Raw genomic sequence first — 27,159 nt, 5'->3', positions numbered from 1 at the left:
AATGTGGAAAACAATAAAACATGTAATGATAACAAAAATGTGAAAGCATTGTGACCAGCCACTGTTTTTACATTGACAGCACAGGAAGCAATAGCATGTCACCATATTAACTTAGTGGATATTATTCTCTTTCAATCTTGGCAGGGCTCCATGCTCCACTATTCATTGTACGCTAAAGTATAGGGTTCAAGTTTTTAATGGTTACAATTTGACCTGGCTGTCACAAAAACGAGATCACGCCACCTGTTCAGCCTGTGACAAAGAGAAATGGTTTCTTGGTTAGTGAAGGTGTGCATGATGACAGAACTATCCTGAAATGGCAGCTAATCCTTATGTACAGTATGTGCTTACTGCTCACCAACTTCTCTGTTTACGCTCAATCACCCTGTGGCGTCTACACTATTTTGACATACCTTGTTTGGAATGCTTGTTTGCAGCAAAATACTATTGACAGCCGACGCTGAATTGAATTTACTGCAACTCCAAAAGTACTTCAACGATTCCTGCTTTTATAGATAAATATATAAGATGATCTGTCAGTTCTGCTGTATTTCATGTTAATGTTTTGTTGTTTGTCTTTTTCTCATTTCCCTTGACTCAACAGATGAAATTGAGGACTATCAGGATGCCATTGAGACAGAACTGGAGAGGTGCAGACCCAAGCTGAGAGGAGTGTACGCTGCATACACCAAAGAAGGTATAACACGGAAATATAGACGGTCAATAGGATAGAAATTAATCACCTGGAATCTTAAAATGCCACTGAGATCAGGATTTCATTAGCCTGGTTCCAGACCCTGAATTGCTAGCCACACCCCTTTAAAATGTTGTTTCGGCGATTCAGGGGTCTGGCAGTGCTCTCATTGAAGAGATTTTCCTCGTTTGGAAATCCGTACGGTCAATCAGCGTCGCTTCAACTCGATGACGTCTGGGCTTGAGAGCAGCATGGGTGGGGTTTTCCAGAACTCATGTGCGATTTCAAGTAACCCAGCGCCGCCGCCGGACCACAGCACACATTCCCAAACATAAACATTGCGTCGCCCGCCGCGGTAACATGCAAGCGTGTCGATCTCGCTATGAAACATCAGTAGCAGACATGTTTTGTTGTGTTTGGTTACTAGTTTGTAGCGCTCCTATTCTGCCTGTTTCTTTGGTTAACAAGTAGCAAGCAACAGGCTAGCCACTAGCCAGCCACATAACAACACCTATAACGTCATCTGCTTTGCTACTGTTGTGATTGGTCAGGCGGTGAACCAATCGCAGAAGACTGCCTCTTTGGTAACGCCCATCCCAGAAACTGCTGTGAATGTAAGCAAATTCAGACTGAATACGAAATGACAATTCAGGCTGAGTGTCAGGCTAGGACTTCACATAGACTGTAAACTCAAATGTAGTTTCATTACATTTGTACACTCTCAGAGTTACAAACTGATAAATTAACACTGAGCATTTTTATTGTGTAATAAGTGCGTTGTGCTTGCAATAAAGACGAGATTAGGATATCTTTCATTCATGGCATAATTTGCTAGCTATGGTTATGCAGTTTTCTATGAAAAATGTATTCAGGTACGCATAGGGATTCAGAAATCCAGGAAAAGGGGTATTGAACCACTGGCTTAGCTGAACGAATATTCTTTAAATAGGCAATCGTATGATACCCATTCTTCTACAAGACTCCTGTAGTGCGGAGGGCTGCCCATCTCCCAAAGCAAGTTCAAAAGAACTCCTTTGAACTGCCACGTTCACTTGAGCGTCTATTGTTGAGACGGGACGCCCAGTTACGCGGGGGACAATTCTGTTGACGTTGTGTCACTGGCTGACACTTTATCTGATGTAATTTCTCTCTAGTGTCTGTCATTGGGTGAAACGCGTTCACTCTGAATTAATGTCAGTACTAGCTCACTCGCGCTGTCGCACACACATTCACACACACACACACACACACACACACACACACACATCACGTGTCCACCTCTTTATATCTGTTACACAAGATGTTCCCTTTATCAATTTCTCAGCTCAGTCTTCTTTTGTTTTGCCTTTCATTTTCCATTTCCTTCCTTCCCCCTCTCTCTCCCCCTCTCCCACACACACTTGCTGTAGTTGCATGAAGGGTCAATGACGTGATTTGTTTCACTACTGTGTGAAAGCTATTATATGCTTGTCTTGCGTTTATCATTCCTACACACACACACACACACACACACACACACACACACACACACACACACTCTGTGTGCGCCCAAATGAATTGATTTGTTCCACACACGTGAACACTGCAAATCCTTTACATGGTGTTGTATTGTTTGTATTGTGAGTTCAATATGTGTGCAACACGACACACAGGAAATGTTGAGTGACAGAGTGCAGAACGTTCCCATGCACAGTTTGACCATGGAGAATGTTGTTGTGCACTGTGTAACTATGAAATTAAACACTAGTCTCTATACTAGTAAGACGCCTCAGGCTGACATGCAACCTCGCCCATCTGGCCAGTGATGTATATCGGACCAGTTACCCATATATGGAGACCCCTGGTACCCATATATGGAGGTCCATGTACTGTATATGGAGATATGCTGTGAGAGCCCCAACATGCTTACTCAGTTATTCGTTATGTGAAAGTCCTATGATGTCTTTGACATCTGACACCTTACCCTTTTATGCCCATATATGGAGATCCTTGTCTGTTGAACCAGCCGCACAGTTATGGGCTGTCTTGGCCATATATGGATTCTGTTAGTGTGGTATGTGGCCTCCATATATGGGCATTCCCATTTGAGGTCCTGTTAGATATGGGCTTAATATTGATGACATCAGGGAACTCCATTCATGGGCATAAAAGTGATTCTCTTAGTGTGACATCACAGTGAAGCCAGAGCGTGATGTCAGAGCGGCAAACCCATTCTGTTAAGAGTGGTTGCCCTGACATCACAGTGACGTCAGAGCATGATGTCAGAGCGACAACCCCATTGAACCACAGTGTCAGGCGTGACAGACAGAGATACAAATAAGCCGAAAAGCTTACCAGGATCTCCATTTAGTTGACCGTGTACCTGTGAACTGTACTGTCATGAAACTTTACCTTTTCCTATGCTAACTTCTAATTAAGTCTTCAATAAATACAAATAAGAGGTTTCCAGTAGAGATGTTACCGATCAATCGGCAATGGATCGGATCGGGCCGATCAAAGCGTGATCGGCGATAATCGGTGGTTTAGATCAAAAGGTAAATTCACCGATCCAATCCGATCGGTGCATCCGATCAACCAGCCGTTCAGTATGCCCACTTTTGGGGTATTGATGCCATTTTGGGGTATTGATTTCCACAGTGCTGAAGGAATAAAAAGTTACTGCTATGATAATAAATACATAGTAATGCTGGTAAATAACTGTAAGGCAAATATATAAATGAATTCATGAGTGAATTAATTAATTAAAGTTAAAACATTAACATTTAGAAAATATAAATAATATATAAATAATAACTTGATCGGATCGGTGATTGATCGGTATCGGGTGATCAAACTTTTGTCATCGGTGCTCGGTGATCGGTTCCAAAAAACCTGATCGGACCATCCCTAGTTTCCACACCACACCAACAACGATACATAACCTGTAAGTATTGCCCCTCTCTCTACCCAGACGCTTTCTACCCTGAAAACCAGCTCGCTGAAAACCAGCTCCAAGAAAGCAAGCTCCGAGACGACGACGACGACTCGTCCGACGACCTGGATCCGGAGGTGGACGAGGAGCTGCTGGCCGTGGCCCGGCACTTTGGCAAGGAGATGAGCGAGCTGACCATGGAGGCTCTGAGGAAGCTGGAGGAGACGCCGGTGGCCAAGGGAGAGGAGGACGACCAGGAGATCTGCCGCCCGTCGCTGGAGTCCATCCTGGGGCCCATGCCCACGGCGGCCAGCCTGGGGCTCACAGAGAACATGGACCTACTGGGAGAGGAGAACGGTAAGTTCTTTTTAACCCATTTAGGCCTAGAATTATTTGAATGCTTTAACTATTGAAAAATAGCAGATATACAAGCTTGCAGCAGCGGCAGCTGAGTTTTTCAAGTACTTGCTCACTTGTACCACAGGGACCTTTACCTTTTTATCAACACCGGATTTTTGTTTAAAACCAGGCTTTCTGAAATAATAATTTTCATGTGCTTTCCTTTTGTTCTATTGAGTTGTGAAAGTCTGAAGGGTTTTGTGTAACCTTCCTAGTGCAGTACCCTCAGGCTCAGATCTGCCTGTCATTCCTTTCATTCGGCAACTCACCAACTTTATTTGACTGTTTACTGCACTACTACAATAATAATGAGATTTGTTGAGCAGTTCACCAGTTATTCGGAGGACAGATATACACAGAGACTTGTGGAATGTCTAGATCAATTATTATTTTCATTAGTTAAGACATAATATATAGGGCTGAAATGTCAGACATCTCAAGGACCCCTCCTTGCATACCAAACAGCTGCATTTATACCCTCAACAAGCTGCCTAAATTAATTACACATAATCATGACCAAACAGCTGTGTCCACGAAGTGACTTGCAAGGTGGTTCCAGGTTGAAAGCTGCAACCACTTATCAATTCCACCTGTTGAGTTCACTTCAGTCTAGAAGGCAACCTAATAGCCTTACCAGAGGAGACAAGTTAAAACAGGGCTTTTTCATATCCCTGTTTAAAGTGAGCTGTGGTTTGTCTTAACGGGAGTTATGACAGCTTATTATGAAAAGATGTTCTTTATTCTGTGGATTCTGTGCTGACTGTGGCAGAATGTTGTTCTCTTGTAGCACATAAAATACAGTGTAACACACCGCTGAGCAGGTAGTGCAAGATAATGCAAACACTAACACTTTCTGGTTCACATATTTTTGTTGGCAGGACGGCCAAGTCCCTGTCTTTGCTGTCTGGATTAAAGAATAACCATGACTAAAGTGTATGTGTACAGCAGGGGTCTTCAACGTTTTCAGGCCAAGGACCCCTTAGTTGAGAGAGAGATGGAAGCAGGGACCCCCATAACCTTTTCATAGATTCCTTATAGTTTCATCGTTTGACAGCACAATCGCCTGTGTATTTTAGATTCATGTCAATGTGTGTTTCCAGATTATTATATATATTTTTTCAATGTTAGTGGATGGAGAAAGTGGATTTTTGTCCAGGCAAGCAACCGCAACCACAGGCGGGACTTGACGAACGGCCACTTGCTCTTTATTAGGGATGTCCCGATCAAGTTGTTTTGCTCTCGATCCCGATCACATATTTTTGCTCCCGATTCGATCCTGATCCTTCCCGATCCGATCTTTTGGCACTGCATAAAGGAAAAATAAAATAAAAAATGCTTTTATGTTGTCCCTTAAGGTTGTTTTTTAAATTTAAATAACAGTATCCATTCTATCCAAGCTTCTTCAAAACAAATTAAAAATAAAGCTCATCAGCTTATATATTTTTTATATATATTAAGACAAGGTGTTTCCCGATCCTTTTCTCCCGATTCCGATCTTTTGAAATCTGCCCCGATCTCCCCGATTCCTGATCTCCCGATCCGATCGGGAGATCCCTACTCTTTAATGTGCAGAAGTCTTGATGGAGGGAACATAAAGGAGGCATGTCGGCGCTCAGAATCCTAGTTATTGGCATTTGCCATGCTGGGAAAATGCAAATGCTGCTTTTAAAAGACTTACAGGAGCCATGCTTTCAGTGCACTTTGTAATTCCCATGTACCGTGGCATTGACTTTATTTTGGCAGCGACCTGTACTTTCCTCATAATTACACAGTCACGTGCAACTGTGTAATTATGTAGTGTAGTGGTTAAGACGTTTGCCTCTGGAACCACACACACTCCATGTGAAGGATTGAATCCTTCCACAGCATTTTCTCCTCAGCCTCTCCTTCGCTTTCTTACTCTCAGCTTTCCTACAGTCTGTCTCCTAGACTGTCTCCCTCTCAGCTTTCCTGCCATCTGTCTCTCCTACACTGTCTCCCTCTCAGCTTTCCTGCAGTTTAATTGTTTGACAGCACAATCATCAGTGTATTTTGGATACATGTCAATGTGTGTTTTCAGATATTTAACCACTTGAACTGTCAATACTTAATAAACCTGACCTTTCACAGTCGGTTCTTTTTTGCCTCTACACCAAAGCTCTTTGCCAAAAAATAACCAATCTACAAAGATTTGGAGGACCCCCTATAGTAACTCTGAGGACCCCCTGTTGAATACCCTTGCTATACACTGTATCCTTCTCAGCTTTTCTACTGTCTGTGTCATACACTGTCTTCCTTTCAGCTTCCCTAATGTCTGTCTCTCCTACACTGTATCTCTCACCTTTCCTATTGTCTCTCGATAAGGAATAACGTGCAAGTGGGAGAGGACTTCTGCTACTACTTGGAAAACTCAATGGCAGTGATTAACGGAGGCATTGACGGATGTGAAGTTTTGTCATGCACCTTGGTTTTCGACGTATGCTTTGTTTCCATGATTTACTAAGGTGTTTTCATTTAGTTTGGCAGATACATATAAACTCCTTTTCATGATTACACCCTTATGTCAGTAAGCTGCTCTCCAGTCACTCCCTCCCTCTCTTCTCTAGGGATGGGACTATACGCGATATTATTGTTTATCGTGATAAAAGACGTGATAAAAAGAGATTTAATTTATCGTGAAATGCACTGGGATCTATTCAGCTTTTATTTGCCGAGCTGCATATCCGGTACCACTTAAACCCTCTATTGGTAAAACGTGCTTATAATATACGTAGTTGATAGTCTTTTTTTTCACTCTCTACCAAATCTCTTTGCCAAAAAAATAGCCGATCTACAAGCTCACAATGCGTCGCGACGCGTTGTGAGCTTCTAGATCTGCTATTTTTTGGCAAATGTTCCGCCTCAGGATAATGGATGTTGAGGATATTTTGATCATCGTAATAATATCATAAATCGCGATTTCTTTGGTCACAATAATCGTGATATGAAATTTTCATATCGTCCCATCCCTACTTCTCTCTCGCCGTCTCTGCTATTGGTATCGGGAGGTATTGATGGCTGCGCGTGAGGTAATGGTGTCAGGATGTCGGTACATTTATCCTGAGGATGGCTGCTTTTTATAACTCTTGAGTGGGTGACTGGGTGTCACGGGAGGACAGGGTCGGGAAGGTGAAGTATGTTTTGATGGATGGAGTGTGGGTTGGGGTGCGTGTGTCTGTAATTGTTAAAAGGGCCGTACTATAACAGAAAGGTCGTGGGTTTGAGCCCTGTATGTAACACAGATGTATTGCCATCAATTGGTGGATGATGATGGGTGTTTTCATATGTGAGTGGTTGACTGGGGGATGTGTCACAAGAGGACGGGGTTGGGAGGGTGCTGTGAGTTTTGATGGATGGAGAGGATGTCTAATGGTTGGACGGTCCTGTAACTGAAAGGCTACAGGTCCAAGCCCTGCAACAAGCCATTTTATGTCCATCAATGTCCGTATGGCCTGCCGTGCCGGCGTGTCCTTGAGCTAGATGGTGAAATCCTACTGTAGCGTCTAATTCACTGCAATTCAATCCCTTAGGATAGGAGTAACAGCTTAAAGGGGCCACACCATGCTTCTAAAAATATATATTTTATATACATGTTGGTCCATAATACGGTTTTATACAGGTTTTAGCCTAAACAACCACTCAGATATTGAAAATTCATGTTCTGTCTGTCTCTAATTCCAAGCCGTTTTAAATTGAATACCAAAATGCCCTTTGTTGGCAACGGGGCGATGTCTTTGAGCTAAAATTGGAACGATAGAAATGTATCGTTCCAATTTTAGCATGGCACCATGATAATCTTCCCTGTATCGTTCCAAGTTTAGCACCACTTTACCCCGCCCAACCCATAGTCTCAATAGAATCCACCCCAAAAGTACCGCCCCCTTCTCTTCAGTTGCCAGGAAACTGAAGTGGAAGGGCGGTACTATGGAAATGAGTCCCCTGTGACATAGAATGGGGCCGATTTCAAAAGAGTCCCGTTCAGACACGCACATTCAGAAAATCACTGAAACTAAAGTCAAGGCTTAGTTAATGAATAGTTTTTTTGGGGGGCTTGAAGAGACACTGGGAAGACTTAAAAACTATAAAAAATTGAACATTTTTAAATTCATGGTGTAGTCCCTTTAAGGCCTCAAATGCAAAGAGCTCCTCCTCCCCCTCGCTCATGTAGACAAATTATGAGGTCAGACTGCAAGGGCGCCCCTGGAGACCACCAGGTTGTGGTTAATCGTCTTGCTCAAGGGCAGTTCGACCGGGATGTTACACGTAACCTTTTGCTCCACAGGCCGGTCTCTGGAGCAACCAGGCCCACCGCGTGGCACCTCCCCAGTGTGGTCAGACCGTCACCAAACCACCCATAAATGTGACGGAGATTTCCCAGAAGGCCTCTGACCTTAGATTTGTCCCAGACTCCCAGGGGGTGGGGAATGAGACGACGAGAGGGGCGACACAATGAAAAGAGATGCCATTACCAGATTAGACTGAATCATCATGGGCAGAGTGGTCTAGTTTTCTCTCTTTTTCTGTCTTTCTCTTTAACGGAGTGACGTGAGCTTGAGTCATCTCAATAAGTGGATGGATCAACCACCACAGACCCTGTGGTCTCCAGCGAAGAAACGCGAGCTAGAACCTGGAAAATGGCACTTTTGTCTCCCCCACCGTACCCTTCCATTTCAGTCCGTTGATGAAAGATCGAGGCTGATGATGTCATTGGCGAGGGAGGATGATTAGCAAAACCACTCGTCTTCACTATATATGCGCTTGTTTGTCTCTGTGTGTGCGCGTGCACACACACACACACACACACACACACACACACACACGCGTATGCGTGTTTGTATTTAAACTGTGTATTGTCTCTCCTGTGTTTGTTTGTCTGCACTTTCATCTATGCAAGTGCATCTGTGTTTGTGCGCTTAACCACAGTACCTGTGTGTGTCTGTCTACACACAAGTTCCCGTGACCAATGCGAGATGTGCAAGCTTGTGTGTGCTGTGCTGTGTATACATATTATACATATTTATACATTATATACATATTTATCGTGATAAAAAACACTCACAATAATCGTATCGTAGAGATTTAATTCATCGTGATATCTTCCTCCGCCATGCACTGGGATCGATTCACCTTTTATTTGCCGAGCTGCATATCCGGTACCATTTAAACCCTCTATAATTGGTAAAAGATACTTATAATAATATACGTATTTTTTCACTCTATCAAATGTCTTTGCCAAAAAAATTGCCGATCTACAAGCTCACAAGGCGACGCAAGGCGTCGCAACGTGACGCGTTGTGAGCTTGTAGATCTGCTATTTGTTGGCAAATATTACGCCCCAGGATAATGGATTCCGATTATCACGATAATATCGTAAATCACGATTTCTTTCGAAGTGTTCATATCGTCCCATCCCTATTATACATACACGTCTGTGCACACTCATCATTTCCCTGCCTCTGTGTGTTTGTCGTATGGGTCAGTTTGCCATGGAGCTGTATGCAGATGGTTATGTTGGCTTGTGTGGGCGCAGCCAGTCAGTCAGTCCGTCAGTCCGTCCGCCAGTAAGCCTGGCACGCACGCCGGCAGGGAGGCAGGCCGGCTGTGGTCGGCTTTTAGCCCCGGCTAATTGTGGTGGATATGGGAGGGGCAGAGGTTCATTTGGACCCCCAGCTCAATCTTTGAAGTATTAAGCGAACAGGGTACCTTGTCATTAGGGCTGTGTCTTTCATCCGTGTGTGTGTGTGTGTGTGTGTGTGTGTGTGTGTGACTGTGAGTGAGTAATTTTGGACATTGTTAGTTTTGGGCAGGGAGCGGGAGGAAGTGCAGGGGCTTGGGGGCTCTGGGTAATTTGGGAGTGCGACAGTGTTGCTTGCCAAAAATAACTTCATTTCCTGCTTTAAGGAAATCTTTTGGAAATTAGTTGAGTTATTTTTGGCGAGCGACCACTGCCATACGACAATGTATGAATTAGAATTTGAAAAAACAAACTTAAGCAATGAGCTGATGTTAAATTAAAAGAGTGAATGTGTTGGACAAAATGACAAGTCTGAAATCAGAAACACCTATTTATGCTGAAGGTATGTGGTTTCTACTTGCACCCACCCAACAGCCAACATAAAGTATATCGTCACTGTCGGGCAGAAACCTCGTATCTCCAAGTTTCAAATTTGTATGTTTTTTTTCGCAAAGCAAAGCCCTGCTTCACCATACAAGGCCGTCGCACAAAGGTAGTGAAAACAGCAGATCTACAAGCACACAACGCCTCGCGGTGCGGTGCGAGGCGGTGCGAGGCGTTGTGTGCTTGTAGATCGGCAGTTTTCACTAGTTTAAATCATTTTCAAAATGATAAATGCAAAACGAACGGTTTTGGACATACAAGGTTTCCACCCGACAACGACGATATGCATGTACACGACTCAAATGAAGTGGAAAAAAGGGACGTTTGGGGACCATACATTAGCTCAAAGTAGACAAAACTCAAGAGTGGATGGTGTGGTGGTAGACAGCTGTGAGATATGAACAGAGATCAGTCACTGCTACTGATACTGGTGTTGGATATTGGTCTTCAAAAATGAAGTGAAACAATCTTATCGGCTCATTATTTGTCCTGTGTAGATTTGAAGTTGGAAGACTGTTCAATCTCGTCGAGGGTTTAGGGGTTCTGTTCCTATGCACTATGGGGGTGGGGAATATGGAAAAATACAATATCACAATATTTTCCCAAGCTGTATCACGATACACGATCTTATCACGATTCTTTTTCACGTTGTTTTTTATGGTTATTTTTCAAGTTACTTAACAGTGCAAACTAAAAGAAAAAGGAGACCATTTAGACCAGTGGTCCTCAAAGTGGGGTCCAGGGACTCTCTGGGTTCCTTTTTGGAGGTCTAAATTTTACCCTTACAAGTATGAACCACTGATTTAGACCAAAATGGTTTAAATGGATTCTGCAATGAATCTCTGTATTAACAATTCAACAGGATTTTTTTTTTAATTCAACAGGATTTTTCTCCCTCATTGTATCACGATATATATACGATATCTCTGAAAGGGCATATCATGGAGACATTGTATCGTTTCAACGATATGTATAACCATATCGCCCACCCCTAATGCACTATGCAGTAAGTCAAGCTGGAGAAATCCCTCCACCTTATCACAAATCGTTGTACCCTAAATGTGTACCCTACCCACATGTACTGTAATTCTAAAGGTAAAAACTATTAGAGGGTACTTGCAGCTATATTATACATGTATCCTAGTGCTTGTTTTGTTAAAGGTTTCGTTTTAGAGGCTGCGTTGGCAGTGGAAAAGCAAATAGCAGTGATTTAGGCCTAGGATTATTGAAAGCTTTAACCAGCGAAGAGACTTGAGAAAGTCGTGAAAATGTGTGCAAATCTTTGACTATATGTATTTTTAAAGCGAATGTTTGTAACTCAAATTTTGCTTCTGGGTGGTCCCTGGAACTAGATATTTTGAGATGCGGGTCCGTGGCCTAATACATATCATTTGGGGGTCCTTCACATGAAAAAGTTTGAGCACCACTGACATAGTAGTCTCTCAAGAACAGACTAACTGATCTCCAGTTAAGTGAAAAGGACCTTTTCTTTGACGATGGCTGGCCAGATTGCTGACATAGAAATATAGGTTTTTCAAAAAGTCTTAGAAGGATTCAAAAGACACTTGGGGAATCGGGTCAAAATTCAAATTTTCACGATTTTTCAAAAATAGCAGATCTACAAGCTTGCAGCGCGGCACTCGGTGCCGCGCTGTGAGCTTGTATATCTGCTATTTTTCAATAGTTAAAGCATAAAATAATGATACACAATATGTGTACCCGTTCTGAATGTCATACTTCTTCTTCTCCTTCCTTGTCCCCTTTCAACCCGTTTCACCTTGTAATCACGTCGATGGGCTGTTGGGAGTGATGGCGTTTTCATTTACCCTGGCTGTCAAACACGCCTGCTCCCCAGCACTCAGTCTAGCAGCACCAGAAAAGGGTGGTGTACTGTAAAAAGGGTGGTGTACTGTATGCAGGGGCGTCACATGGGGGGGGGGGAAGTGGGACTGAGTTACTAGGGCCCAAGGTGAAGGGGCCTGGAATTATTTTATACTTTAGCTATTGAAAAATAGCAGATCTACAAGCTCACAGTGGCTGCGAGCTTGTAGATCTGCTATTTTTTTTGAAAAGTCGTGAAAATGTGTGCAAATATTTGAATATGTATTTTTTAAGCAAACATTAACTCAGATTTTGCTTCTGGGGGGTCCCTGGAACTATATTTTGAGATGGGGGTCCGTGGCTAAATACATGTCATTTTGAGGGGTCCTTCACATGAAAATGTTTGAGCACCACTGACCTAATAACATAGGTTTTTTCAAAAAAACCTTAGAAGGATTTGAAATATTCAAAGACTTGCACACATTTTCACGATTTAAAAAAAAATAGCAGATCTACAAGCTCGCAGCGCGGCACTCGGTGCCGCGCTGTGAGCTTGTATATCTGCTATTTTTCAATAGTTAAAGCACAAAATAATAGTGCGGGGGGCCCGCATTGAATCCTTGTACCCAGGCCCAGGGCCCAGAATTTGGTGCGACACCCCTGAACGTATGTGAGTGTGATTCCCGGCACCTCCAGATGACTTTGTCACACCGCCCTGGTCCACGGCCCAGGTCTTCTGGGAGCGCAGCCCTGTGCCATTAGAGGCGACATTGATTGAGGTTACAGTGTTTTTCAACGGAGCACTTAGCTCAATCAATGACAGTGGTTTTTGCTCTGACCTTAACTGGCTCACTATGCATCCACTGCTAAGCCGCAGCTCTCGGTTTTCTACTTCAGTTCTTGGCTGATTTCCCCCTTTTTTTTTTTCATTTACAAGAACTGACAGCATCGGGGAGAAAAGATGGCTGTTTCAAAGTGCGGAATCAATGTTGTGGAGCAAGCAGGATAGAAAAGAGCTGTTCTTATTTTATTGCCGTTGGATTCGCGGCTGAAAACCCTACCTACGCTGTTTCTCCCATCAAGGAGCCTTTGTCCTAAAAATAACAAAAGAAAAAAAAAACACCTCCTCCGTTCTCTTTCAAACTCCGAACATGAACTGCAATTACTGGAGTAAATCCTAGCTGTAAGCGTTGTGGGGCGCGGGGAGCTCCGCTTGACGGATCGCTGCGCTGACAGCATCTCTGCTGATTCAGTCGTTGTATTTCAGTCATGGGGCAAAGTGATATCTGCCCACAGAGGAGTCGTTCAAGGTTGAAGAAGAACTCGAAACTTTTGTCTCCCATCAGCTTCAGTGAAAAATACACGTAATCACTTAAACCCTGTATACGTACTTTGTGGACCCGAGTCCCCCAGGGCTCTTTACTAGACCCCTCTTGTTTTGTCCATCTACACCAGGGGTCTTCAACGTTTTCAGGCCAAGGACCCCTTAGTTGAGAGAGAGATGAAGCAGGGACCCCCCCAATCTTGTCATAGATTCCATATGGTTTCATTGTTTGCCAGCACAATCATTAGGGTATTTTGGGTTCATATCAATTTGTGTTTTCAGATATTTAAACACTTGAACTGGCAATACCTCTTTGCCGAAAATAGCCAATGTAGTAACTCTGAGGACCCCCTAGGGGTCCCGGACCCCCTGTTGAGGACCCTTTGATCTACACCAAATCTCCTTTCCTAAAATAGAAGATCTACATGCTCACGATCAACCGGAGCTTGTAGATCAGCAATCATTGGCGATTGTTTGCCCTATAATAGAAACGCTAGAAATAAAGGCAAACAAATTATATAATTATCGCTTTCATTTTATTTCCTAAACAGTCAAAGACTGTTTCAGGACAAGATAAAAGTTTAAGGTGATTCTTTACTTCATCACTCATGCTGTCACTGCAAGCTCCTCGCGCAGACGCTGCCATAACGATGTCTGTCAAGACACACTTGAGCAAAGGCACTCGCTGTCACAACAATCAAAACGTATATAACTTCTACGCGTGATACAGGATGTTGCAGAGAATCAGGGTTGCCAACATTGGACAGTCAGAATAAATTCAGGAGATTTTTGGGGGGTAGTTTGGGGGGACATGGAACTCCGATTTTGATCATTTTATTAGGCTTGCTTTACTCTAATTGGAAAATGATGGGTACAATTTCAGCAATTAAAACGCAAAACGTAGGTGTACATAATTTGATTTGATAACTCAAGCAATGTAAGACCCATCTGTACTAATATTTCCTACTTACTGTTAGTGAATATCTCACTATGATTACATGCACTGCTGATAACCCTTAAAGGGCCAGTTCACCTCTGGGACAACCAGATCTTATTTTATTGTTGTTTGGGACACGATCAACACAACACGATCATGCTGCATCATATGATGCAAAATGCATCATCATTCATGCTGAAACACTAAAATATCTCAAAACACAGATTGAGCACAAAAAATAACTCAGGATTGTGTTGATCGTGTCCCAAACAACAATAAAATAAGATCTTGGTTGCCCCAGAGGTGAACTGGCCCTTTAAGGGGGGGTTCTATTTTTGAACATAGTAGATGTAATGTCCAGTGTTCTGGTGATTTTTTGGGAGTTTGATACCAAATCCAGGAGAAAGGACACGTGTTGTTGCCACGCAAAGCCACGGACATCCTCCAATCCAGGAGAAATTCATGGCATGGCCGGAGATGGGGTCAAAATCCAGTAGACTCCCTGCCAAATTCAGGAGTGTTTGGCAACCTTGAAGAAAATGCACAAAAAGAAAGAAAACCCCACCCTTCCTCATTAAATCCAGAGTTTCATTTATAATTGATCGTATTTTTTGTATTCACACCACCGTCACACATTGGTTCATTCTGCTCATTTACACTCTTTAACTGGGGACAGCTGGGGAGGCTCAGAACGGGTAGAGAGAAGGAGAAGGAGGGCTGGTGGAGGATAAGACGGGAGAGCAGGAGGAAATGCGTGGGGCAATGTTTACTACAGCTCCCCCGGGGGGATGGGTGGGGTGGGGGTGTGGGGGGTACAGTGGTGCTTGATGGACAGATGGCAGGATAGGACCTAACCTAACCCGTCCCAGGAGAGCAGGAGAGTGAATGAGTGATTAGGGAGGACAGGGGAGGAGGGAGACAGACGGATAGACGGACGGATAGACAGGTCAATGACAGCGCACGCGAGACGGGTGACACTGACAGGAGCTACAGCAGTCTGATGCAGGGGTCTTCAACGTTTTCAGCCCAAGGACCCCTTATTTGTGAGAGAGAGAGATGAAGCAGGGACCCCCACAACCTTTCGTAGATTCCATATTGTTTAATTATTTGACAGCGCAATCGTCAGTGTATTTGGATTCATGTCAATTTGTTTTTATCAGATATTTAACCACTTGAGCCGTCATTAAAAACTTGACCTTTTACGCTGTACTTACGTCTGATCTTTTTCCCCTCTACACCAAACCTCTTTGCCGAAAATAGCCGATCTACAAGCTCTAAGAGCATTTAGATCTGCTATTTTGGGCTACAGTTCTCAGAATATGGACACTAGGGTTCAAGTCGTTAATATAAAAAGGATTGGAAGATTTGGAGGACCCCCTGTTGTAACTCTGAGGACCCCATACGGGACCCGGACCCCCTGTTGAAGACCCTTGGATTAGAGAGGACAGAGGAGGAGACAGACAGACAGACAGGTCGATGACAGCAGCACACGCAAGATGGGTGACACTGACGCGACGGTACAGCAGCTACAACAGTCTAATGTTTATTTTAAAGGCGTCCCTCTCTCCGCGGACAGACAGTTGTATGTTCCCTGCCAGTCCCGGGCTCGTCTCCCAACGTGTCCTGTCACACTGTGTTAGAAGAATATGAGATAAAGCCTGTGTGTGTGTGTGTGTGTGTGTGTGTGTGTGTGTGTGTGTGTGTGTGTGTGTGTGTGTGTGTGTGTGTGTGTGTGTGCGCGCGCACATACTGTACGTACATGAGCATGCACACTTTTGTCGGGTGTGTGTGCGCGTACGCTTTGTGCTTCCATGTGTATCGCTGAAGCAGCAACAGTAGCGGTGTCTGGCTTTTTCCCTGGGGGTGTGTGTGTGTGTGTGTGTGTGTGTGTGTGTGCGTGTGCGTGAGTGTGTGCATTGAATTGTGTGTTTTTGCATCATAATGCTGAACCTGCAGTAGCTGCAGTGTCAGTGTCTCCCGGACAATATAGATGCTGCCGGATCCCTCCAGTCGCGGCAGACAGCCGCTTGTGTGTGTGTGTGTGTGTGTGTTTGTGTGTGTGTGTGTGTTTCCCAGACACCCAGACATGGCTGCTGTGCTCCCAGTCTGCAGGCAGCTGTCAGCGCAGCGGGCTTTGATTGGAGCTGATGTGAGTCTTCTGGCCTGAGAAGGAAAGGGAAGACGTTTTTCTCCCCCCAAGTCTCCAGAACCTCCTCCAGCCCTGACTGGAGATGATGGCTACCGTTTACTGGCCGAGGCCTTCTAGCTGTTATGTCACTCACACAACCACTTTATACCTCCTCCCACCTCGTATGCTTTTTACATTAGCATGTTATCCCTCGGCCCTCCTTATCCAGATTGACTTACAGCGAGCAGGTAATTGTTAGCGGTTCACTCGCCTCGTGAAGATAACTTGGAGACTGATCTGTTTGTTTACATTGATATACTCTTGAGTTACAAAAAAGATGAATTAAAGGAGTAGTTCACACCATGGAGACTTGAGTTCAATGATATTTTGTTGTTTTTTGTCGCATTCCTAAGACAAAAAATTGATAACTTACCCTGACGGTTTCCCCATCCAGTGCCATGCATTTGGGTTCCCATCCAGAATCAATGGCAGTAAATGTACTATAAAAAAAGAGAAAAAAAAGAAAAGAAATAGGCATGTGCAGGTGGTATGTGTGTGAATGTCTTTGTCTTTGTGTGTTATATGTAAAAAAAAAAAGTACTATAATCACATTTTTGTCTTAGGAATGCGACAAATACAAATAAATATTATTGAACTCAAGTCTCTATGGCATGAGTAATCAATAGTAAAAAAGGCATTTTGGGGGTGAACTACTCCTTTAACTCAACAATTAGTATCTTTTCTTAACAAACAGCTGAGGAAGCTGAGTACGAGGCCATGATGTTGACGCAGAAGGCGGCGAGAAGGGGAATGAAATGTGACATTGGTCACGACTCGGGTTCAAACGGGGTAAAATCTCGATAGTCTGAGGTCCCATTAGTCCCAGTGAGTTTAGGGTTAGGGTTGGCATTCACCAGCGTCGGCAGGTTAGCATTCACCAGCCTCGAACAACGCTATACGCGCCCGTTCAAACCCATGATGTCACCAGCATGTCGGTGCTTCACTCCCTGAGATAAACCTTTCCATTTTCTCAGGCAATACTTCCTATTATCTCGTAATTGTTGCACCGCATTACATCCGACCATTAGTGTCTCATAGATCAGAGATGTACCCATTTTTTCCTACAATGATTTGATTTAGAAGCAGGCAGCTGGAGGCGCTTAGCCTGGGCCCCGGGTGCGCGGTAGGCAGGCGGTCTGAATTTCATGAGAGACATGTTTTCTTACCGCACATCAGACTTTCCCAGCGCCCTTGGATCAATTCAAATCCATTTTCCCTCAAAGCCTTCAGGTCAAGTTGACCTTCCTAAACAGCAGCGCGCCGCAGGAGCCATGCACGGCCCGGGTGTCTGGCACAGGACGGGATCACTCGTAACTCGATCACCGTCTCGTCTCGGTCAGCATGGCATTGCCAGGAGGAGGGTAATAATTCTCAAACCCACACAGAAAGACGGAAAACACCTGACAAAGACCCCAGATTGAACCATTAGTCTATAAGACGGGGGTCTTCAAAGTTTTCAGGCCAAGGACCCCTTAGTTGAGAGTGATGAAGCAGGGACCCCCACAACCCTTTCATAGATTCCAGTTTCATTGTTTAACAGCATGATCATCAGTGTATTTTGGATTCATGTCAATTTGTGTTTTCAGATATTTAACCACTTGAACGTCAATACTTTATAAACCTGACCTTTCACTATGTACTTAGTCTGCTCTTTTCCCCCTCTACACCAAACCTCTTTGCCCGAAAATAGCCGATCTACAAGCTCACAACGCCTCTCAGCGCGAGGCGTTGTGAGCTTGTAAATCTGCTATTTTTGGCTAAAGTTCTCCGAATATGGACGCTAGGGTTCAAGTGGTTAATATAAAAGAGGAGAAAAAAGTTTCTATCACAAAGATTTGGAGGACCCCTGTAGTAACTCTGAGGACCCCCTAGGGGTCGCGGACCCCCTGTTGAAGACCCTTGGTCTAAGAATGAATAAATAATATAAATGTACAGTATATTTTGGAACATTAACCACTTAACATAATCGTTATAAATATTTTTTGTAAAAGTCTATGGGGAAAATGAATGGGAGATTTTTTTGTGGGACCAGTAAACCACTTCCACTGCGATGCTCTATAATGGCATGCCCAAAATGGGGAAACCAGGTTAAACGTTCTGGATCTTACCCCTACGTGCATTGTTGCCCATCTAGCTCACTGTTGACGTGCGTCTAATTATCCCTTGAACAAAATTCTCTCGACCACAATAGGCTTGAATGAATGCTCTGGAAAGCCGATCCTACTCAGGTCAGCATTCCTGAATGGCAATTTGGCCGGTGCTGTTTAGAAGCAGCTCCCCATAGAACGTTTGATTCTGTTTTCATGTAAATGGACAGTGGTTTGGTGCGTGAGATGCGCAGTCCCAGTTCATTACCATGGTGAAAGGCAACATTTGGCCCGGGCATTCCTGTGGCACTTGTGTCTAACATTCCCAGCGTGTGGGTCTCATGCGCCCAGGGGCGTCACAATGGGGGGGGGGGGGGGGGGGGGGGGACTGAGTTATTAGGGCCCAAGGTGGAGGGGCCTTAATTATTTTATACTTTAGCTATTGAAAAATAGCAGATATACAAGCTCAGAGCGCGGCACCGAGTGCCGTGCTGCGAGCTTGTAGAGCTGCTATTTTTGAAAAGTCGTGAAAATGTGTGCAAACACTTTGAATATATGTATTTTTTTAATTTTGCTTCTGGGGGGTCCCTGGAACTAACTATTTTGAGATGGGTGTCCGTGGGTCAAATACATATCATTTTGGGGGTCCTTCACATGAAAAGGTTTGAGCACCACTGACATAGAAACATAGGTTTTTCAAAAAACCTTATAACGATTTGAAATATTCAAAGGTTTCAAACGATTTTTTCAAAAATAGCAGATCTACACGCTCGGTGCCTCGCTGTGAGCTTGTATATCTGCTATTTTTCAATAGTTAAAGCACATAATAATGCGTTCATGGGGGGCCCGCAGTGAATCATCCTTGTACCCAGGGCCCAGAATTTGGTGCAGTAGACACCCCTGCATGCGCCCGTCCACACATTAAACAAAGCTCATTTCCACGGCAACATTGTCCGAATTCTTTTGGTAGCCATCTTGGGCGTACCACAAGGGGATTACCATGATGAACCAGGAAGGGTTGTTCTCGGTTCTTTGAAGTCGTGCATGGCATGCGCCTCTCTGTCTTCTGAATACGTGGTAACATGAGCCTCTTATGGTTGAAATTCAGACCATCAAGAGAAGATGATGATTAATTTATTGGGCTCCTGTGATGAGATGTACATTTTGAAAGTGGATACATTTTGTAACGTTCAGCTTTGTAAAATAATTATTAGCAGTCATTCGTGACTGGAATATGTGCACAGATTATGGATTGCACTGCCTGTCAGAGGCCAGAATTTAAAATCGTGATTAAACCAATATTATTCAATATTTTCTAACTTTTAACATGTATTCTGCCTAATGATTGTGATTTATTTTTTTCATCATCCATTATTTAGTTTTTTCTAATATTTCAAGTTCTAGTAGTAATGGCTCATTAACGTTACTAGAAGCTGGGCCGCCTTCGGGCGGCCCAGCGTCTAGTCGGCGACCTGGCCAACTCGGAACAATGTAAATAGGGAATGAATGCCCCGCCCTTTAATGCAAACCCCATTATACCTGTTTTCATAGGACCCGTTTTGACCATCTGTCTGCCTGTGTCCATTTATGCCCATATATGGAGATATCTGTATCTGTCTGTCTGTCTGTCGGCGTCCATTTTATGTCCATATATGGAGATCACTGCAGTTATAGTTCTGGGTCCATTTTATGCCCATATATGGAGATATCTGTCTATCTGCGTCCATTTTATGCCCATATATGGAGTATCTGTCTGTGCCTCCAACTGTGTTGCAGACACAGTGCCGGTTCCCCCTTTAATGCAAACCTCATTATACCTGTTGTCATAGGACCCGTTTTGAACATCTGTTTGCTTGTGTCCATTTATGCCCATATATGGAGATATCTGTATCTGTCTGTCTGCGTCCATTTTATGCCCATATATGGAGATCTTTGACCATCTGTTTGCCTCTGTCCATTTATGTCCATATATGGAGATATCTGTATCTGTGTCTGCAATCCATTTTATGCCCATATATGGGGGCATTCATTTTATGCCCATATATGGAGAACGCGCGTGCCCGTGGGACGAACGGTTCTCGAGATACGCGGATTACATACATACATACACACTCAGAGATTTTTTGTTGACTCATGTGGCGTACGTGATGTCAGAGCCTTTTATGAAGTGATGTCACAATGAGTCAGAGCTTTCGCCGATTTCCTCCGGAACAGCCTGATGTCAACAATCAACCCCGCATAAGGAGATTCCGAACGTTTCGCGCCAGTTCGGGAAAACCGCGCGTCGGGTCGGGTCGAGACCCGGCACTGCACTCAGTGCCGCGGCGGGGAACGCGCGTGCCGAATCTGAAGCCGGTGGGACGAACGGTTCTCGAGATACGCGGATTACAGACACACAGACAGACAGACAGACAGACAGACACACACGCAGAGACTTCTCGCATTTATAGATAGATTACTTGGCTTATCGTGTTGTAATTACATTTCAAATTCTAATTTAATATAAAAGCAATTATTGCCGATCTGTTCACTTACCGAGCTCCAACCATGTATGAAAACTGCTTCACAGACTTCAAAGCCTCTCTACTTTTTTTTTTCAGTACCTCAACAGTTTATTGCTTAATTTATACTCTGTTGTACAAACATGTACAAGTCTTTACTTCTTCCTACTCCTTTTTGAACATCTTGGGGAGGATCAACGATCACTTTTTTTAAATAGTTACAGTTAACTACTTATTTATACGAATATATTTTGTAGCATTCATTGTAGTTTGTTTTATCTGGTTTTATCTGTCAGTTCAAAACAAAGGTTATCAAATCAAATCAAACCAACAGTGTTACTCGGCCCGAAAACGGCCAATCGACAAGCTCACAACTCGTCTCAACACATCGCGCAGATCGTCCGTCTTCGGCGAGCGACACCATCGCATGTAAAAAAAAGAAATTGAAAATAGCAGACGCGTTGTGAGCTTGTAGATCGGCTATTTTCAATTATCCTCTGTATAAAATAGTGCTAAAGTGGATTAATGTATGTTTTATAATATAATCATTTATTTCTGCAAAGTAACTAGTAACTCAAGTTTTCAAATAATTGTAGTGCCTCTGAGATGTAGTGGAGTAGAAGTAAAAACTGGATTTAATCAAGTAAAGTACAAATACCTCAAAACTGTACTTAACTACAGTACTTAAGCAAATGTACTTTGTGTTACTTTACACCACTGAACTCCACTGTCTGTGCCTCCAAGCAAGCGCTCCCTCCCACTATATGCCCCATGCCCCCCCCTTCTAGTAACGTTAATGGCTCATTAACGTTACTAGAAGCTGGGCCGCCTTCGGGCGGCCCAGCGTCTAGTCGGCGACCTGGCCAACTCGGAACAATGTAAATAGGGAATGAATGCCCCGCCCTTTAATGCAAACCCCATTATACCTGTTTTCATAGGACCCGTTTTGACCATCTGTCTGCCTGTGTCCATTTATGCCCATATATGGAGATATCTGTATCTGTCTGTCTGTCTGTCGGCGTCCATTTTATGTCCATATATGGAGATCACTGCAGTTATAGTTCTGGGTCCATTTTATAACCATATATGGAGATATCTGTCTATCTGCGTCCATTTTATGCCCATATATGGAGTATCTGTCTGTGCCTCCAACTGTGTTGCAGACACAGTGCCGGTTCCCCCTTTAATGCAAACCTCATTATACCTGTTGTCATAGGACCCGTTTTGAACATCTGTTTGCCTGTGTCCATTTATGCCCATATATGGAGATATCTGTATCTGTCTGTCTGCGTCCATTTTATGCCCATATATGGAGATCTTTGACCATCTGTTTGCCTCTGTCCATTTATGTCCATATATGGAGATATCTGTATCTGTGTCTGCAATCCATTTTATGCCCATATATGGGGGCATTCATTTTATGCCCATATATGGAGAACGCGCGTGCCCGTGGGACGAACGGTTCTCGAGATACGCGGATTACATACATACATACACACTCAGAGATTTTTTGTTGACTCATGTGGCGTACGTGATGTCAGAGCCTTTTATGAAGTGATGTCACAATGAGTCAGAGCTTTCGCCGATTTCCTCCGGAACAGCCTGATGTCAACAATCAACCCCGCATAAGGAGATTCCGAACGTTTCGCGCCAGTTCGGGAAAACCGCGCGTCGGGTCGGGTCGAGACCCGGCACTGCACTCAGTGCCGCGGCGGGGAACGCGCGTGCCGAATCTGAAGCCGGTGGGACGAACGGTTCTCGAGATACGCGGATTACAGACACACAGACAGACAGACAGACAGACAGACACACACGCAGAGACTTCTCGCATTTATAGATAGATTACTTGGCTTATCGTGTTGTAATTACATTTCAAATTCTAATTTAATATAAAAGCAATTATTGCCGATCTGTTCACTTACCGAGCTCCAACCATGTATGAAAACTGCTTCACAGACTTCAAAGCCTCTCTACTTTTTTTTTTCAGTACCTCAACAGTTTATTGCTTAATTTATACTCTGTTGTACAAACATGTACAAGTCTTTACTTCTTCCTACTCCTTTTTGAACATCTTGGGGAGGATCAACGATCACTTTTTTTAAATAGTTACAGTTAACTACTTATTTATACGAATATATTTTGTAGCATTCATTGTAGTTTGTTTTATCTGGTTTTATCTGTCAGTTCAAAACAAAGGTTATCAAATCAAATCAAACCAACAGTGTTACTCGGCCCGAAAACGGCCAATCGACAAGCTCACAACTCGTCTCAACACATCGCGCAGATCGTCCGTCTTCGGCGAGCGACACCATCGCATGTAAAAAAAAGAAATTGAAAATAGCAGACGCGTTGTGAGCTTGTAGATCGGCTATTTTCAATTATCCTCTGTATAAAATAGTGCTAAAGTGGATTAATGTATGTTTTATAATATAATCATTTATTTCTGCAAAGTAACTAGTAACTCAAGTTTTCAAATAATTGTAGTGCCTCTGAGATGTAGTGGAGTAGAAGTAAAAACTGGATTTAATCAAGTAAAGTACAAATACCTCAAAACTGTACTTAACTACAGTACTTAAGCAAATGTACTTTGTGTTACTTTACACCACTGAACTCCACTGTCTGTGCCTCCAAGCAAGCGCTCCCTCCCACTATATGCCCCATGCCCCCCCCCCCCCCCCCCCCCAACTCCCCCGCTCTGTGGAGGAAGGAGGGAGGGCCCGTTTAAAGGAGCAGGTGGTTGTGTGGGAGTGCACGGTGTCTGGGCTCCTCCAGAGGTCACAGGGGTCAGGTTTTAATGGTGTGGTCCAGGCCGCCCGTGTCAGCGAGAATCTCACACTCTATTTATTGCCTGGCCTGCTGGGTCTGCAGAGCCCTGCAGGGCAGAGCAGGCTGGGCTGGGCTGGGCTGGCACCAGTGGGTGGGAAAAGTACTCACAATTGTTACTTAAGTACAGTAAAAGTATCAATACTGCAATGTAGAGGTACTCCGTTACAAGTAAAAGTCCAGAATTCAACATTTACTTTGAGTAAAAGTACAAAAGTATTGGTATCAAAATGTACTAAAAATAACTAGAAGTAAACGTACTCATTGTGCAGAATGTCCCATTTGAATTTTTCAAATGTATAAATATCTTTTGAAAATGGCAGGTCCACAAGCTCACAATGCGTCGCATCGCGACACATTGTGAGCTTGTAGATCGGCTATTTTCAAATGGCCGAAATGTACGGTATATAGGGTTGAAGTGGTTAATGTATGTTTTGTAATAATCCAAATCTACAAAGTAATTAGTAACTAAAGTTTTGAAATAAATGCAGTGGAGTAAAAGTGCAATATTTGGATCTGAGATGTAGTGGAGTAGAAGTAAAAGTATTAGAAATTGTCAATAATCAAGTAAAGTACAAATAACTCAAAAGTGTCTGGACTGGGTGTATTTTTAACAGGTTGGTCTAATGGGGTTAAAGGTCTTGTGACATCAGTTTTTTATTTATTTTATTCTTAGACTTTATTTATGTTTCCTGACCTTAATTACACCAAAAGAAACCCGACCTTTTAACATTCATTTTTTTTTTCTGTAATCTGTAGTTTTTTTCTTTTAATAATTAGGCTTCAAAAGGTGAGTTAATTTGTCTCTGGACGTATGCACCATCATCCAGGGGAGGGTGTGGTTGAAGGGGAGGGTGTATCACCTTTGCTGTTACATTACATTGTGTTTGCACTGTCCAAATACCATTTACCGTTCACCACTTTGGTTGTTGAGTTCACCCTCCCCTACAACCACACCCTCCCCTGGTTGATGATGCGTACATCCAGAGACAAATAACTCACCTTTCTAATAAAGCCTAATTATTCAAAAAACGACAGATTACAGAAAAAACACTGAATGTTGAAAGTTCTTTTGTGTGTGTGTGTGTGTGTGTGTAATTGAGGTCAGGAAACTTGAGGAAAAAAAAATAATAATAAATAATGAAATTTGATGTCATAAGACCTGGTGATGCGTTTTAATGGTTAAGAAGACGTGCTAGTGTTTTGAGATGACCCGAAGCGATGATTTATCGGGGGCGATGTATGGCTCAAATGTAATCTGACATCATGAGGAATGAATCAGCGCGGCCTTTGATCAGACCCTAACACCAGCAAACATCACACGTCTGACGTCTTCATTTTTATGGCATGGATCTGCTGGAGGCTGGCCGTCTATAAGGTCATGGGGTGTGTGTGTGTGTGTGTGTGTGTGTTTGTCTGGTCTGGAGCTAATCTCGCATTATTAGTTGGGTCGTATTGGTGAACAATCATTAGTATGGTTGCCCACATTAAATCACCTGACACTATAGTATTGGGTTTCCCAATTAGTTTTCCCCAATGCACTCCTTAAAGTTAAAACAAATAAGTTAAAAACCAATTAACCACTCTGCTTGAAAAGTAGGCCTATGCATCTGTATAAGAGCAGCCAGTTGACAGTGCAGAGACATAATTGCCTTCCTTTGATGCGTTAACGAGCGCGTCAACTACTTACTAGCATCAGCTGGACACAGACACACACAAACCTTCCCTCTGCAGTGCTCTAAAAGTGGCTGAAGTCTCATTTCTCTCTAAATGGCAAAAGCCCTTGAATATGATTGAAAATGATTAAGGATTACTGTGATTATGGTAAACTTACGTTTCATATCGCACTGACCATACCTGTAACTTTTTTTTAATTATTTTTCCTCTAGTTGTTCCATTTCTTTTTAAATAGCCGATCTACAAGCCCACAACGCAGTGCAGCATGACATGTTGTGAACTTGTAGATCTGCTCCCTTATGAGCAGATCCAATATCCGTTTTTGTGCTAATATCGCTCCAATATGCGATATTGGAGCGATACACTTCACACTGGGTGTGATTTTTATTTTCGTTTCAAGAGTAACCCCAAAAACGCCAAAAGTCCCCTGAGTTCCAATGGATGAGTGGTGCGAGCTTGAGGATTGGTCAAGCTTCACGTGACATCACAAAGAAACAAAACACATTGAAACTTAATACAGCATTGTGTGTTCTGTTCATACCAGGACACTTCTAAAAGCCCAGAACATCTCCCAGTGTGTGATGTGTAGCACTGATCCTGGATCAGGCTAATGGAGAAACCTTTTGATGTGAAGATGACGGCTGAGCCTTCAGACACTTTGAAGATCACACACATGCAGGTGTGCGTGCGTGCATGCGTGTGTGTCTGAGTGAAAGAGGAGGGGGTTGTCAGGGTAAGAAGGCCCACAACGTTTGTCTTTCATTTATCCATCTTGATCTTTCCTCCTTGCCTAGACCTCTCTCTCCTCCCCCAGTGCAGTGAAATTAAATACCGCTCAGGATTAAAGAGATCACTGAACTTCTGAGATCCTCCCCCCCCTCTCTCTTTCTCTCTCTTTCTCTCTCTCTCTCTCTCTCTCTCTCTCTCTCTCTCTCTCTCATATTTTTTACTACCTCATTTCTCTGTGTCTTTTTGTTTTACTTCTGTCGCTCTCTTCATCTCTCTCTCCCTCCATTCCTCCTCTTTGTTCTCTTCTTCTTCTTCAAAAAAGATTTTCTTCTTCTCCACCTGGTAGGGTTTTGTTGCCCGGGGGCAGGTTCTTTTCTTCGTCTCTCTCTCTCTCCTCCGCGACCTAGCGTTTGCCAACGAGTCTGTGCCCCTAAGCTAGATGCAGAATAGATATTCCAAGACACAAATCTAGATTTTTAACTCAAATCTTTGCTTCTGGGGGTCCCTGGAACAAACTATTTTGAGATGGGGGTCCGCGGCCACATACTTATGATTTTGGGGGTCCTTGACATGACAAAGTTTGAGAACCACTAATATATAGCAACATATGTTTTTTATTTATTTATAAAGTATTTAGTTAGTATTTAGAAGACTGCCTGATCAACAATTTAACTAGGGGGTTCCCTGCCGATCAACTTTTATCAACTTTTTTATAAAAAGTAATTTTTTAGATATTTTTTGCGGAAAAAACTCCCCTGGACTATAAGGAAAACGCTGATTTTGCTGGCAGGAGCTGGATTATTTATGTTTCTACCACTTTTTCTAGTCACGTGTTCAAATACTGGATTCTGATTGGCTAAATTCCGGAGGTTATGACAAAACAACTGCCGCAAAGTTGTATGAGGACTTGTCCGAGATCAATGCACCTCAGT

The 27,159-nt window shown here is 43.3% G+C and overlaps 1 protein-coding gene across 1 annotated transcript in view; it reads left to right on the top strand.

Moving 5' to 3' along the window:
* brf1a (BRF1 general transcription factor IIIB subunit a) overlaps positions 1-27,159 on the top strand; it is a gene marked incomplete at its 5' end in the record, with an annotated part of 148,289 nt that overhangs the window by 54,687 nt on the left and 66,443 nt on the right. The window contains 2 exons of the mRNA XM_080751130.1: positions 605-697; positions 3,645-3,962. Of these exons, the coding sequence (XP_080607256.1) occupies positions 605-697; positions 3,645-3,962 (411 nt within the window). The remainder of the gene's footprint in view (positions 1-604; positions 698-3,644; positions 3,963-27,159) is intronic.

The sequence above is a fragment of the Nannobrachium achirus genome (assembly GCF_963921795.1).
Source record: "Nannobrachium achirus genome assembly, chromosome: 20".
NCBI lineage: Eukaryota > Metazoa > Chordata > Actinopteri > Myctophiformes > Myctophidae > Nannobrachium > Nannobrachium achirus.
This window is presented reverse-complemented; position numbering and strand designations above follow the sequence as displayed.